This window comes from Gallinula chloropus (genome assembly GCF_964237585.1).
Source record: "Gallinula chloropus genome assembly, chromosome: 8".
In the NCBI taxonomy this organism is placed as follows: Eukaryota; Metazoa; Chordata; class Aves; order Gruiformes; family Rallidae; genus Gallinula; species Gallinula chloropus.
Window position 1 is genome coordinate 27,138,510 of NC_140093.1, and position 14,993 is coordinate 27,153,502.

At 39.8% G+C, this 14,993-nt stretch overlaps 1 protein-coding gene across 1 annotated transcript in view; it reads right to left on the reverse strand.

Moving 5' to 3' along the window:
- The window catches only part of SPHKAP (SPHK1 interactor, AKAP domain containing), a gene marked incomplete at its 3' end in the record, with an annotated part of 98,215 nt that overhangs the window by 14,928 nt on the left and 68,294 nt on the right, over positions 1–14,993 (reverse strand). The window contains exons 4-5 of the mRNA XM_084267472.1: positions 5,744–5,803; positions 2,592–2,726 (exon numbers count right to left, since the gene is read on the reverse strand). Of these exons, the coding sequence (XP_084123598.1) occupies positions 2,592–2,726; positions 5,744–5,803 (195 nt within the window). The remainder of the gene's footprint in view (positions 1–2,591; positions 2,727–5,743; positions 5,804–14,993) is intronic.

Below are 14,993 nucleotides of genomic sequence, written 5' to 3' on the forward strand. Positions count from 1 at the left end.
AATTCCTTTTCAGGATAATTTCTGTTGCAGCACGTGTTTGGAGGCAGCCTTGTAAATACTGCCTGGTGAGATTGTTAAGAGCAGGTGACCTCTAGATGTTTCTACACACATTGACAATGGTGGGTTAGTTGGGCTGGGTTTTTTTGTTGTTGTGTTTTGGGTTTTTAAAAAATTTTGCTTCTTTGATCTTCTCTCATTCCTTAGTTGCCCAAAGTCCTATTTCAAACCAGTACAACCTCTGACTGGAAACAGGACTCCATTGTGTACCATGCTGAGCTTTTATATGAAACTGTCTTACCCAGAGCAGCTGGGCAATTAAGTTGGAAGCTGAACAAAAACCAAGAGACAGGAACTGTTGTTACTCTGGTTTTATTGATATGAAAACTGTTGGATATTTATGCAACCACACAGCTAAGTTGATATCTCTGCATGGGACTGTGTTTGTGGTCTGGGTGTACTCTAAAGCAAAGCCAAGCTTTTGCAGCCTGTGATCTCATGCTTTAACTCCAGGTCCCCAGGAAAGAGCCAGCTTGAGTGGAAGGAACTCTGGATTGATGCAGTAGATTTTAAGATATGCAAAAGCTGCCCTTAATCCCCTGTGCATTTGCAGGGCATCTAGCATAATGTAACCCCATCCTAGATCTTGTCTTCGAGTGTGAATGCAAAGCAAGTATCTAGTGATCAAGGGAGTGGGATGACTATGATGTTGGAATAGGCTGTTTGATTAGCCTGGTCTTCCTTTCCATCAAACAAAAGAGAAGTGTCTGAACAGAAAAACAGATGAATTAGTATGTTAAACAGAAAAGATAGATTTTTTTTTTTTTTAAATAGCTGCTAAGAAATTGGTGCTGAATCAGACTTGAGCATCCACTGTATTATGAAAAATGTTATTAAAACCAGATGCAGCCTTAGATCAAACTTTACACTGCTGTTTCACCAGACCACAGTTTGCAGGGTTGTACTTTTGACCAGGGCTAAGGGGGAGCAGAATAAAAATCCCTGTATGAAAGCTTCATGAGTCTCCTTACAAAAGAAATTCTCTGGAAAGGATAAACAGCATCTGCTTATCTGGCCAATACATCTCATCCAGTCTCAGTACAAAGCCTTCTTAATCTTACAAGACAGAAATTTAGGTTAGTTCTCATTTGTCTCTTGCCCATTTTCTCCTCAAGAAGGGAAAAGCAGTCTTTCGGAGATGGGGGCGACCTGGGTACTTGAGTCATCTTACTTGGGCCTTGAAGCAGCCCCCTTGTGCATCTGGCAGCGGGTTCTCCCAGGGAAGTGGGGTTGGGAGCTGCTTCCACTGCTGGCTTGTGCTCTTACTTTCTTTAAATCTTTCTAAGTTCAGCTAGCATGCAAAAATGGCATGAATGGTAAATAACCAGGCAACTTCTCTCATTAGACAGCAGCTAATTGGCATAACATCTTGGCAATACAGCTGTTCTAGGGCTGCTTCATGAAGGCTTTTGTACACAAGTTAGGTTTGTGAAAAAGGGGTTTTTTTGTTGGTTTTTGTTTTGTTTTCCTGCAGTAGATAAAACTGGAGATACCTGTTCAAGTTTGCTGAGACAGTTTTGTACTTCAGGGTAACTCTGCAGTTTTAATGAAGTTGTTTCCAATTTATCCTTGGCCAAAAGAGATCAGAATCAGGCCAAAAAATATTGGAGTGTTTTTTGTTCTCTTCCTTCACTCAGACATAAAGTTTGAGAAAAATGGAATGGAGAAGCAGCTTTTTATTACTACAAGGAGTTAAGTTTCCAGAACTTGTGTATTAAAATGCCTTTAAGTAAATGTTATTGTTCACTTCCTTTCTCTGCATGGTGCCAGTAAGAGGAATTCTCAGCCTCCAGATCACAGATGGGAACACTTCATTGACAGCAATGGGAGTGATGGGGTTGGCATGGAACTTTGCCTTTATGGCCTTTACGTGTTAAGTTTTAATTAATGCATTAATTACTTCTCAATTGACAAAAACTAAATGGGGTACCAGTTCTGATATGGTTAATGTAGCTTGTTATTTTCCATTGTCACATAGTACATAGAGTAACCTCTAGGATCTTCAAGTCCTGCTGTCAGCTCCCTTCTGAGGTGTGTGAGTGGGAGAAGATGGACTAGGAACAAAAGTGGGAAACAGCAAGACTTGGCTTCAAAGCAAGTCTGTAGGAGCTGCACCCTGAACTAGTTATGTGCACAAAAAATGTGCTACATCTTTCCTTTCACCCCTCTGTGTAGCCCTTCTGACTCCTGCTACTCTTAAAATCTGGGCTTACGAATCATCTCTGCCACCGATGCCTGCCTTCCCTGAAGGATCAGCTGCTAATATGGCTTAGAGCGTTATCAGCTGTAGCCCAGATATCCACAGGATCTAGAGGGAATAGCAGGATCTCTCTCCTATTTTTGTGCCATCCCCACCCCCCTCACCACACACTCTTAACAGACTGATTGATTTTTATTTTTTTTTTAATGCTTGCAAACTCCCACTCATCCCTTAAACTGGTGCTAGGTCTTTTCTTTCAGCTTCCTTTTCTCCAGTTTTCAAATTCCATCCTTCATAGGTGTGGTGTGACCTTAAAGATGAGTTTGATTCCTACCTGGGGAACTTCATAATCGGCCTGAAGGTTTCCTGACGATAATCCACTCAGCAAGACTATTTCATTTTCCTTTGGTGGCTGTACATTCATTGAACTGATGAGCTTGGGGAGATTTGGAGAGACGCTGATCAATCTCTGTAATATGAACGACAGATTTTGCTCTCAGGTAATGAAGTCAGAGTTGCTCAGTTATATTCATAAATATCAAAATGAAATGCCACATGTGGGCATCCCTTTAGAGAGCTTACTTGAACTTACTACTTTGAGTCAATTAAAAATCACTGGATGCATTAAAATGCACACTCTTCCTTTCAAGTCACCAAGCATGACAACAGCAACAGTGTGAAGTTCTGCACAACTGTCCAGCAGGATGATCTGTCATCCATGACGTTATCATGTGCTGAACAGTTTGATTGTGTTTGTGCATGTGAATCCTTGGCTGTCTTATTATGAGTGATTTCCTAAGAGACTGAGAATACCATGTCTGTATGTGGTCTAAACCAAAAAAGACTCAGTAAGCACTGTAATGAGAACAGGGCAAATCTTCCAGCAGGCAGATGAGAAGAAGGAAACCAAAGGGAAAGTTTGCTGGAAATGGCTGACTAAATCAATCCAATACTAATGGAAACATTTAATACACAGATGGAAAATGCACTTCTTTGCTGTTTCACTGTGCCTTCACTATCTTTCATTTGTAAAGATACAATCATTTTCTATCTGTTATGCGTTTGCTAGAGCCAAAAGTGGTAATAGTTGCATGATCAATGATGCTACGTAACATAGGAGATTTGAACTGCAATAGAAGCCCCCAGTGATGTGCAGGAGATGTACATGAATGAACACAGACCAAGGCCAGACCAAAAGGACAATCCCTACTACTCTAAGGGTGCTTGCAATTCTTTTCTGCCAGGGATCCCCATGTGCTTGCTTTATGAACAGGGAATCAAGGGTGGCCCCTCTGAGGGAGTAAATGCCACCTCCATTTTATGCACTAACATAGCCCATCCAATGGTAACACCGTTAAGGGGGTGCAGATCTCAAGCACCAAGCCATGTGCTTTAGTTACTATGCAATTCAATCATACTTCTCTTCCTTTTCATCTTCAAAACAAGCTTGCAGTACTGTTAATTTTCCTCAGAGTGAATTAGATGTAATAAAACCTTCTGGCTTAGCAAATCTAATTCAGTATTGGGGAACAATTCACTTTTCAGGAGACTGATCTTTAAATGAGGCCAAGTATTTATATTTGACACAACTAAATTCAGTTCTTCAATTCAGTTTGACATTTCAGGATAGTACAAAAAAGTTATCATCCTTTTCAAATTATAACCTTCCTGTTATCACATGCATTTCTCTATGTATATCTATTTTTCTACTGCCTAAATTGCCACATCTAATCAGATTTCTCAGGGAGGAAATCGTGCATTTTTTTATATCTCTTCAGTTCCTTAACTTCTGAATAAAAAAGTCTGGGAAGACAATTATTTTACAACAAAAACCCTAATTTAACCTATTCCTAGGTTCAAAGGGCAATGCAAAATCCTAACAGTACGTATTAGTAAATAGTTATGTATTTCATATGAACAACAGCTATGCTAACATCTTTAAAATTCTATGAAATGCTTTCACTGCCCCAGTGTGTTGTACAAAAATCCCCCCCTCAAAGCTAATTTACACAGACTGTGTGTTATACACAGAAATTGTGATGAAGGAGTTTCCTCTTCGAAAAGCACACACAGTGCCTGTCGTAGTGGCAAAGGTTTATTACCTACACTGAAAGCTAAAATAAAAGTATCATCTCCCAGTTATGGCCAATAAACGTGGTGACTCTGCCCCAGAAACTGCTTTTTTAAAAGAAGGCCAACTGCTGTGTTCCCCCTGTGCCCAGCCCTGCCGTGTGCCAGGCGGGAAGCGCCAGCTCCGGGCAGCAGACTGGGCCCTGCTGGGCGGGAAATGTTCAGGCCTGTGAGGAGCACACAGGCAATGAAAGCGCCTTTTACAGGTATCAAGCTCTAAGACTGAGGGAGAAACTTTTGGTATTTCCTTATAAGTTGCTATAGCTTTTGTTCCTTAACACTATAAACAACAATAAACCCACTGCTTGTTAGAAAAGCACCGGTGCTTCTGTGGGCTCGGTAGAGCTGAGTCTTTCAAGCTGTTCTGCGCAGTTAACCTGCTGATTCTACTGTAAAATCATTTTGCTGCAAGAAAACCACATTTATTTTGACATCTGAATTTTCATGGACCCAGGATGCAGGAAATGGCACAGTTTTTTCTAAGTCAGTTCCTGCTTTATGAATGACTTGGAGGAGGCAACAAAGACCCAGCATTGGTTGTCCTCTTATAAGCGAAAAGTAGTTTCAGCAGACTAACTGTAATGCTTTACTGAGCATTACTGATGCTGTCAGGAGATCCTACCTTTGTTCACTTACCGCATCTTGCTGCTATGTTGCTGTGTAGACCATAGACACCAAGCCAGGGCAATGAAAATGAACTGATAAAGGAAGATGTAAACTCAAAACGGACACCAGGCCACATCTTTAAAAAAGGACTTCCTCAGATCTGAGGGGGTTTTTGAATGATAAGTATTTTGAACAGCAGATAATGATGCAGTTTGTCTTATTGTTTCTAAAATAACCAAGGTCTTTTTTTTTTTTTTTTAAATGCCTTTTTTTCTACCCTTCAAACTTTCAATTGCAGAGGTAAAACACACCTTCAGTTCTGGTTTATCTAAACCCATCCTCAAAACCACATAGTCAAATCATCTGGAGTTTGATGGAATAAGACTGGTCAGCTGAACAAGACCTAAATAAGCAGAAGATTCTCAAAGATTTTTGGCAGTAGTATTATGAAAAATTTAAAAACTGGATGTATGACACATCCACGTTCATTTTTCTGATAAAACCAGGACTGAGCAACAAGTCCACTCACATGAAAACTGCTGCAACAACTGTTAGACATTTTGGGATTGGGGGAGTAAGAAAAGCTATAAAATACAGCCTGGTGTTGAGGTAATTCCTGATGCATTGCTCTCTGTAAGGGTTAAAACGCTTAGGGCTAACTTTGATTTGTCCATAGAGTTTTAATTTGCATTTATATTATGCTATACCTGACTAGACTGATTGCACATGTTATTAAGACCTAGCAGTTACCTGTTTCACTTGCTCGTTGCTGCAATCATCTCTGTTTGCATCTAAATTCACAAAACAAACCTGTAAGAAGAGAGAAAAAGAAATGGTAGCTTATAAAGCCATCAAAATGGCAGCAACCCTTTTAAAGTCTATACATATGCTTTTTCAAGACTTGCAGCTGAATTTGTGAAGCCTTTTCCTAGTAAAGAAAGGTTGAAAAGTTAGCAGAGAGAGTAACAGAGTGGGAACAAAAGGAAGAGTTGTGACATCATCTGCTCTGACAATTAGCTTGTCTGATGAATGGGCAGATTTTGTCAATAAACTGTAATACAGAGGATGTTAGGGAAGAGAGAGGAAATGTTAAAAATGTATTTGTGTATCAGATAAACCTTTCTGCCTTGCTTTTCCAACGATTTCACCTTTTCAGGTAATCAGTGCTAAACGTGTGCAAGTACCACTGTACGTACAAATCAGGAGCTGCTTTTAGTGTGTTCATCACATAAATATTGTAGTATTTTTCCTATCTTTCCAAACTTCCTAAGTAGAATTTAAGAATTTATGGAAATAACTTATTTTAGCCTTGATTCGTAAGCCAATATGCAGGAAGTTTTCAGCAGTGCTAATCAGGCTCTATAGTAGGTGGTGGAACAGCTTACTATCTATTGCATTTACATGAGATTCACTAGAAAGTGCTACTTTTAATGACAAGGTCTTTTGCTGCTTCTTTAATCATTAGGCATTCCAGCAACCATTTAACAGTAGTGAGATTAGCTTAAACAGAAACTTCAGATCTAAAGACTGTTTAATTTCTGGAAGCTATTTTATTTTTTCTTACATGACTGGAAGGCCATTTTCTAATTTTCAGAAATAAGAAAATCCCTCCTCCAGCTTTACCTCTGAGTTCGAAGCAGGGACTCCAAAGCCCAGCTGACTGTCCTACTTCTGAATGCAGGGTATATCTCTTTAGAAGTTTGTGAGAATTTGGTGGTGTTTTGGTTTAACCCAAAAGCTGGCACAAACTCAGGGCTGAGCTGAAGCCATCAACTGATTCCAAATAAACTGCACATCCCGAATTTAACTTCTAAGAGCTGTGTGATTTTTTTTTTTTTTTAAATTTACTGTTTGCTGGGAAAGAAAAAAAATGCTTCTTTCCCCAATTCCATGTAAATTTACCCTAGAAAATAAAACACTCTAAATTATCCTTTCACCATTATTCTTGTTACGTATCCGAGCTCCTACTGTGTGCCTGCTTTTACCCCAAGACAGCACCGATTTCAGTTTATATATGCACGTACCATACATACAGATTATGACCATCTGCAGTAACAGCCAGCACAGCAGATGGAAAGATCCAGCCAGACTTCCCATTGTAAACCAAAAAACCCCATTGAAAAAGAAAGCTTTTTGCCCTTTTAAATAGCTTAATGGCCTCTTGATACCAATTTATATGAACATATTTCCCAACTTTTTTAGAATTTCAGGAAAAATATTTCTCTGACAGTGTAAATCAGGATACAACGCTGTCATCTGCATTTTATGTCTGCCTAACTTTTAAGAAGTGTTTACAAAAATTTCCAGGCTGGAAAGTATTAAAAATACCCTCTAGCAATACAATGTGGTAGTTATGTAATGTCCTAAATATGTTACAGTAAATTAAGCAGACAAATTTTTGTCTTTTTTTTTTTTTCCACTGGGATTTAATGTGGAGGTATTTTATGTATCAGCAATAGGTGGCTCTTGCAAAGTGCTAGAAAATTGCACTCCTGATTCCCACAGGGACCTGCCCAGTGCCTGCAGTGAGAGCTGGGTATGAGTACACAGGTACCCGGAGGTGACCGTTCATCTGGCAACCGGGGTATGAGTGCTGGAAGACATGGGTCCTGTTTCCAGTCCTCTCAAGTATGGTCACTACCATACTGAAGGTAGGGTTATTCCTTAGGAGCTTTGTTTCCAAGCCCCCATGCCAGATTGGTAAGGTCTAGTTTTGTGCTGGATTTGTGGAAAGGCTGCGCAGGAGAAGTCCTGCCTGTGTCACGTCCAAACGCTCAGCTCCCTGGTGAACCTTGTCTTGTCATTTGCTACATACACCTTGGTATGATAGAGTATGTCTCTGCTGCACTCCTACCAGTGACACCAACTACTATCCCAAAGGCATACCCTTTCCAAGCAGCCAAAAAACCATCATCTCTCTCTCCTTCACATGGCATGGATGACACACAACTCACTAATGCCTCAATAGATGAAATAACAGTGTAAGTACTAATATCTATTGTTCAAAGTCATATTCTCTTTCATCTTAAAAATTTATTTTCAGAACCCAATGAACTCACAAAATCTCTGTCAGTACTACATCCAGTCTCCAAATACACTTGTCAAATTCCATTGACGTTGATTTATTACACTGCCAGTGCAGTCTCTTGACATTTTCCCGTTCTGTGGATTCTGCAGTTTTAATTATGGGAAATTTTTACACAAAACTAGATTTGCACTGGGAAAAGACAGTGAAAACTCATTTATTTTTGTCATTTTACAGTTTGCTTTGAGATTAGCCCTGCTTTTTGAGCAGGAGGTGGGACTAGATGGCTATTGTAATAATAATTTAACTCTACAGCTCCATCCTGGCAGGCTCTGTGCTACTGACACCTTCTAGGACATTCACATTTTTTTCTTGGAGATATTTCACTAGAGGTGCTCAAAGAGAAAAAGATCCACCTGAAAAATCTCTGCTTACACAATATAAAATTTGAGCTTTCACTAGGTTGTATTGATCAGTGACCTTCTAGTAACTATCAGAGACACCTCCATCAAAACACAGCAAACCAAGACTCCAGAATAATTCACGATCTGTAGGAGGGAAACATTGCCTAGATTGTGAGGAAAGAGCTAAGGTCAGGTCAGCATTTACTAACCTCTATTTAATTCTGATGTTCCTTTCTTTGGATCAGATGCAGGTTAATGTGTTTTAGCTTAGTTTAAATAGAACCTTGTCCTAATCATAGTATCTTTAAATGTCAGTTCTTTCCCATACGCTTCTCCTTTACACCTCACATCCTTGTCTTCCCACAAACTTCTTTTCACTTCCAAAGTATGTCTGCTCTTCGTTCACACTGAGCTACTCTCTGAAAACCATGCAGAAATGTCAAGATACTGCCTTTTTTCTGGCTTAGAAAACATTTATTTTGGTGGGGAGAAAACAACAAAAATTAAGTGGTGTTATGTAATAGAAAAAGGAAAAAATCTACAACCCAAATTCTGGCTTTACAGAGTCACCAAGAACTTCCTGTTAGATGCCAACATCTGCTTTTGGCCCAGTAGTGTTTCTGGTGTAGAAAACTTGTTTGCTCAGGTGAGAACAATGCTTTCCTTTTGGTGGACACGTAACACTGCACAAATCTAGTGTCTGAACACTGGCAGAAAGCAGTATGCAACACACCCAGAAAGCATTGAATACACAACCACATTGAATATAGCAACCCTTTAATTATGGAGATTCTTCTATGTGAATAACACAAATTGGGTGTGACCCCTGAGCTTTCTCTCCATAGAACTCTCCCAGTATTTCTGCTGGGACAGTACCAGGCAGGTTATCACTAACTTGCTGAGCTGTGATCTTGAAGAAGCCCTTACTTTCCAGGATCATATAAAAAGATTGGTTTTTTCCCTATTTGCACGCTGATTTCTCTAACTGGTAAGAGGTGTATGGAGTAAATTCTCTAGATCAATGATTTAAAGTCCTGAAATTTACTTTTGAGTTGGTGTGGAGACCGTGTAGACACCTCAGCATCCACTCTCTGCATATTAAGACTATTACTCTGAAGAGAACTACAGACTAAGAAACAATTTTTTTACAAAGCACTTAAAGATATAAAATACTATGCACACAATTTATTTCACTCATTGACAGGTGACCTCAGGGAAGTGCTAAAAGCATAACGCTGTCCTCACTCCAGTAAAGCAATTTCATTTTTTCCCCCACAGTACTGATGTTGACAAGGACCTGAATGGCAACCAAATAAATAAATGATTGTCTTTATTTTCCTTATTGCTTTTATTTCAGCTTGCCCTAGCCAAGCTTGGTATTGCTGGAATTTTAACATTCCTAGACAAAAATAAAGCACACTGATGGTAAGAAAGAAACACTGTCTTGGAGAGAATATTACCAACAGTATTTTTTTTTAAAAAAGTGTACTTTTCCCAAGTGTCTGGTCTAGGCTGAAGTCTATTTCAGTTCTGTGCAATTTTCCCCAGATAAGAGATTGCCAAACTCCTTTCTTCTGTTCTAAGAAGTGTTAATGCCTCCTTCTAATGTCTGTATCAGTGCCTGACAGTAAGGAAATATTTTACAGCTTTTGGTGAGATGAAAACAAGTCCTTCTGTTTTGGTTTTTGGTTTGCCTTTTTCTTTCTTTATTTAATTATGTAAGCTAGTACTTTTTTTTTCATTATGGAGAAAATCAGTTTGTTTTCCAATCCTATGTCAAACTAACAACTCAGCAGAGAAGTGTGAAGGCTGGGCTCATCCTGCCACAGTAGCTTCTTGCAGGGTGCTGTATGGCTAGGAGCTGCTAGCAGTTCTTGAGAAGAGAAACAGCTTTGAGATGCTTTTTTCCCCCAAAGTACAAGTTCTTCCAGCTTCTCAGGGACGAGGTTGAAGCGAAAATCCACTCTTATTCCTCCCTCTCCCTGGGATAATAGCTGTCCCTTGCACCTAACAGTTACTCTGGTAAGTGAAGGGAGAGCCATAGTCTTTTGTTCTCTGGGCTTTAAGGGACTGTGATCAACACTTGCTTAAGTGCTGCAAGAGGTCCTTATTCCTCCTTTCCACCTAACCCCCACCCAAGTACATGTACACTATATATTGTCCTCCCAAATAAAATTCACCATCTGTTTTAAAAGAAAGGAATTTAAACCAGAAAGGTAAGACTTAAAGTCAGAACTACATACAGATGGCTCTGCAGCCTTAATTCTGCCTCGTGTGCCCATGTTCATGCAACACAGGGTCTCTGTCTGATTCACTGAACAGGATGAGTGCAAAATAAATGCAGAACGATGAAGAAGCAGAGACCTGCCTAGCTGCCATTTTACTAACACTTCAATTAGAGTCTTTGTAGAATAAAGGATGCTATGAAGCATGGTTTATTTATTTCTAATTCATGGCAGTTGGTGGGTTATGACCACATACAAAGCAGTATCCAAATGCCAAACAGTGGTAGGAGGATGTTCAGGTGGCACAAACACAATCCCTGTCCCTCTCCCAGTGTATCCATAGAGCTGATCCTCATTAGCTCAAGCCTAGGTGTGACTAGCAGGCTGGGTTTGGTGCTAAGTACCTCAGCACAGGCTAAACATCTGTGTATGGATTTGGATTTGCAGGGGAATTGTGCAGAACTGATGTTCTGTGCTGTCCTGGTTGGTATATCAGTATGTAAATGCTGTGTGGAAACTAAGCTTATAGGGTCTTTACGTCCCAGGCCTGGGCTGCTCTGCTTTCTCCATCCCCTCTCCTGTCTTCTGTCACAACACCAAGTCTACTTAGACATGCAAGGTGCCAATTCAGACATCCCAGGAGAGAGATAGAGGAAATCACTGGTTTGGGACTGTGCTGTAATCTGGCCATAAAATTCATGTTTAATTTCCTATAAACAGAAGTGAAAAAGATAATTAGTCCCAGGAGAGATTGTAGGAGAAAACGGTTCTGTGCAGGCAGTTCCTGGGTGCAAAGGCAAAACACAGTTCAAATGCCTAAGCATGAGGATGTGTGGGATACAACCGTGGGGCCTAGGAAGGCTGAGTGACTGCTGAGCCCAAGACTGACAGTAGTTTTGTGTATAAAACCATCCAAAGCACTGATGAGAATGCACTCCTCAAGGGGAAACAACTGAAGCAGTGACTGTGTTTCCACAGCAGGAAAGACAAGTTCAAACTGTGCCATTCCCTGCACTTCAAGATTCCCCTGATAACACCCAGTAGTTATTTTGTTCATTTTAAATGTTAGTGTCTGCTGCTGACAGGCCTCCAGTGGTGGGAGCAGGAAGGTAGCTGCATGTCAAGACAGTCAGATGCTTCCTCTCTCTGCTGGTTTGGCTGATGATGGTATGAAAATCTCAGTGTCACTTTCAGTATGTGTTTGACTGTACTTGTTTCTATCTTCCCTTGTTCCTTGTGCCCAATGTGAGTAACACACATCTTCCACTGATGCAGTGATGTACTGATTATTTTAGCATTAGCCTTTGAAAACTCAAAGGCTTGGCACTTATTTCTTCAGAGTTTCCCTTCTGAGTGGTTTTTCCTCAGGATATGTATTGTTTCTTGCATGCTGTTATGCTACTGAACACTTTATCCCCTTTTTTAATGTAGAAGTGTGAAGGTACAGTTTGTGAGGGTTGTGAAATTTTACAGCAACTGTGACTGCTATGACAGTTGTTCTTAAGGATTTAATGGAGTGTCTGACCTCACGTATTTCTGCTCTCAGACATAACTCTGTGATGGGATGGTAGTTTTGGAATTCTGAGCCCTGTTCTCATTCTGATTTCATCTGTGCAAATGTAGAAAAACAATACAGTTGCTCTAAACTTTTATTATACCAAAGTCAGGGTGTCCTGACTCTAGGAAGATAGTTTAAATGACCATAGTTGCCCCACAGCACAACAGCTAAACGCAGATACTCCAAGGCATTGCTCACTGGAACGGTGTCTCATTCATGTACAGCTGCACGTTGTGTTCCCTTAGGAATCAGTGAAAGCCCTAAGAAAAAACACTGGTTTGCTCTGTGCATCTGAGGCAAAGCAAACTGTAACCCACATGAAATACTGAAGGAGTGGTGATGTGCCATATTTTGTCCAGAAATTTCCTGTGAGCTTTGTCTCTTTGAAAAGGACCAGCAACCCTCACGTATTCTGGACTTGCATTAGGATGGCATAAAATGCCTTTTCCAGCAGATTCCAGCCAGGCAGCCATCTGGTTTTTTTCTGTCTGTATGACAAGATCATTTGTTTTGATGGTTATCAAAATGCTGATATGCAAAGCACCCAAAAAGAACGTTGCATTTATTTTCACTTCAATTACTTATGCTAATTGGAAGCTAAATAAAAAATCTTGATATATATATATATACATACATGTGTGTGTATATACATCATACCTGTGTTTGTATATTTATACATAGTCTGTCCGTAAGGACCCCCAATTACTGACCTCTCTGTCAGAGAGCTTCTTATGTCTTGCTACTTTCAAGTAGCATTTATTTATGATTTTTTTAGAAATAAATAGATGTAAAACTACGATTTCTACATAAATGTTCTGAAATGTCACATGGGATTACCTTTTAGCTAAGAATTAAACTACCTCACAATTCTGGAGACCCTTTTTTTAGCATCTAGGTTTGGTGGGACCTGTGTGAAAGGAGGCTGCTTGTGTGCATTTTTGGGGAAGCTTGTGGCTTTGGTCACTTCACTACTCTTTACAAAAAGATACTGACACCTGAGGCCACTAAGTCTGCGCTTCTCAGTACAGTTTGTACAATGGAATTCTGATTCATGTGCTGAAAAGGAAAGGCACTACCAGGTTTTCATTATGACTCAGGCTTTGGAGAGTAGAACTGTCCCTTATGCTGCACCTTCAGAAATTTGAGGTCTTGGGCAAATTCATTGCGTTTCATGGGAATCTTGTTATCAATGAGTCAGGGACTGCCCCAGTGCCTATGCACACACATATTACTTCACAGAAATGACCCTGCATCTCTCAAGGCCAAAACCAATATCCAGCTTAGTAATTCTACTCTTTTCTTGCCTCTTATTACCATTAAAACATCCATGTTTCTGTCACCAATTTACAGACAGATCAAATGCAGTTCTTGCAGCAGAATGAATAGGAAGCATTACTGCTTGTGCAAGACTACAAAGGTAATGCACATTTCTGTAAAACCTTATGTGCCTGCATTAGTTGTCTTAGCTTTTTTCCTAGGCCTTATGCTTATTTATATTCTTTCTTTCTGTACCCATTTAAACATCAAGTAGAATCTCTGAGGATGATGTAATGTAACCGTGACAGCTAACAAAGCTGAGAAATCTGATTTCAAGGCCAGTCTGAATAAAACTGATAAATATAGACCAATGAACCATAATTGATACCATCATTTAGCTTTGTTCAAGTTAATCTTGTCTTTTTCCATTTCCTGTATATGAAGATGGAAAAACTGTGGTTCCATCAGACCGTTGCAGGGGATGTTATTTTCAAGGAGGGTTTGTTTCTGAACAAAATAACAAGTATGAACCAGAGATCAGTTTGTGGGTTGCATGGAAGCCAGTCCTGCTCCTTCCCTTTTCCTTGCATCTCCGATCTGCTCAGCAGGGCAGGCTGATGCCTGCAACCCACATATCAACACAGTCTGGAATGATACATCAGGGAACAGGCTACTCCAGAAAGACAAAGCTAAAACTTTACAGCACTTGCAAATTTTAGACACTTCTAGGGAAAGAATTTCATAGATTTATGACAACTGAAACTTTTAACAATATGCCACAAATTTTTAACTGTTGTGGTTACCTGTTGCCCAGACTCTGCTAAATAACTGCACCAAAGAATATAAAATATTTAAGGGCTTGGAAAAACAAACTATTTAACAATGAAACTGAGGTGAAAGTCTGACTCCCTGCAGCTGTAAATTCCAATTGTCTTGGCAGTCCCTGCCCTTGGTAAGCCAAGAAATGTAACTGCCTGTCGTCTACAAAGCCAAACAGGTGTATTTTTTAATCTTACAAGCAACCAACGCAGGAAATTATTATGGTGTTGTGTAGCTGGAGGTGAACTGGTTGATGATGCTTTACTAAAAGAATTTTGAGAATCTGGGACAATTGAGTATTTGCCTGTTACTTTTTTCACACACCTAGATAGTCTAGTTTGGTATAGTGTTGCTCTAGGCTACCAAAAAAATCAATTCTTTTTCTCAGAGACATTTGTATGTCATGTAGAAGCAAAAAAAAGAGAGAGTAAGAAGTAGTTCATTCTGTTTATATGTGTATGTCAGACAGTTCTACAGTGCTCTATAGGCACTTTCAGTATTTGAGAAAGATGAGAAAGTAAATGCTGCTAAGCCTCACTTAAAAAGAGAAATAATTTTGCCAAACAAAAATGTCAAGTGAAATTATTCTGTAGCAGTGACTAAGACAGAATGATGGGACTCAAGTTCCACCTGCTCCTAGGTCTCTGGGCTGTATGAATGAGCAGGTATCAACAAAGCATATCTATCACTGGATAGGAGTAATCTGTGCATT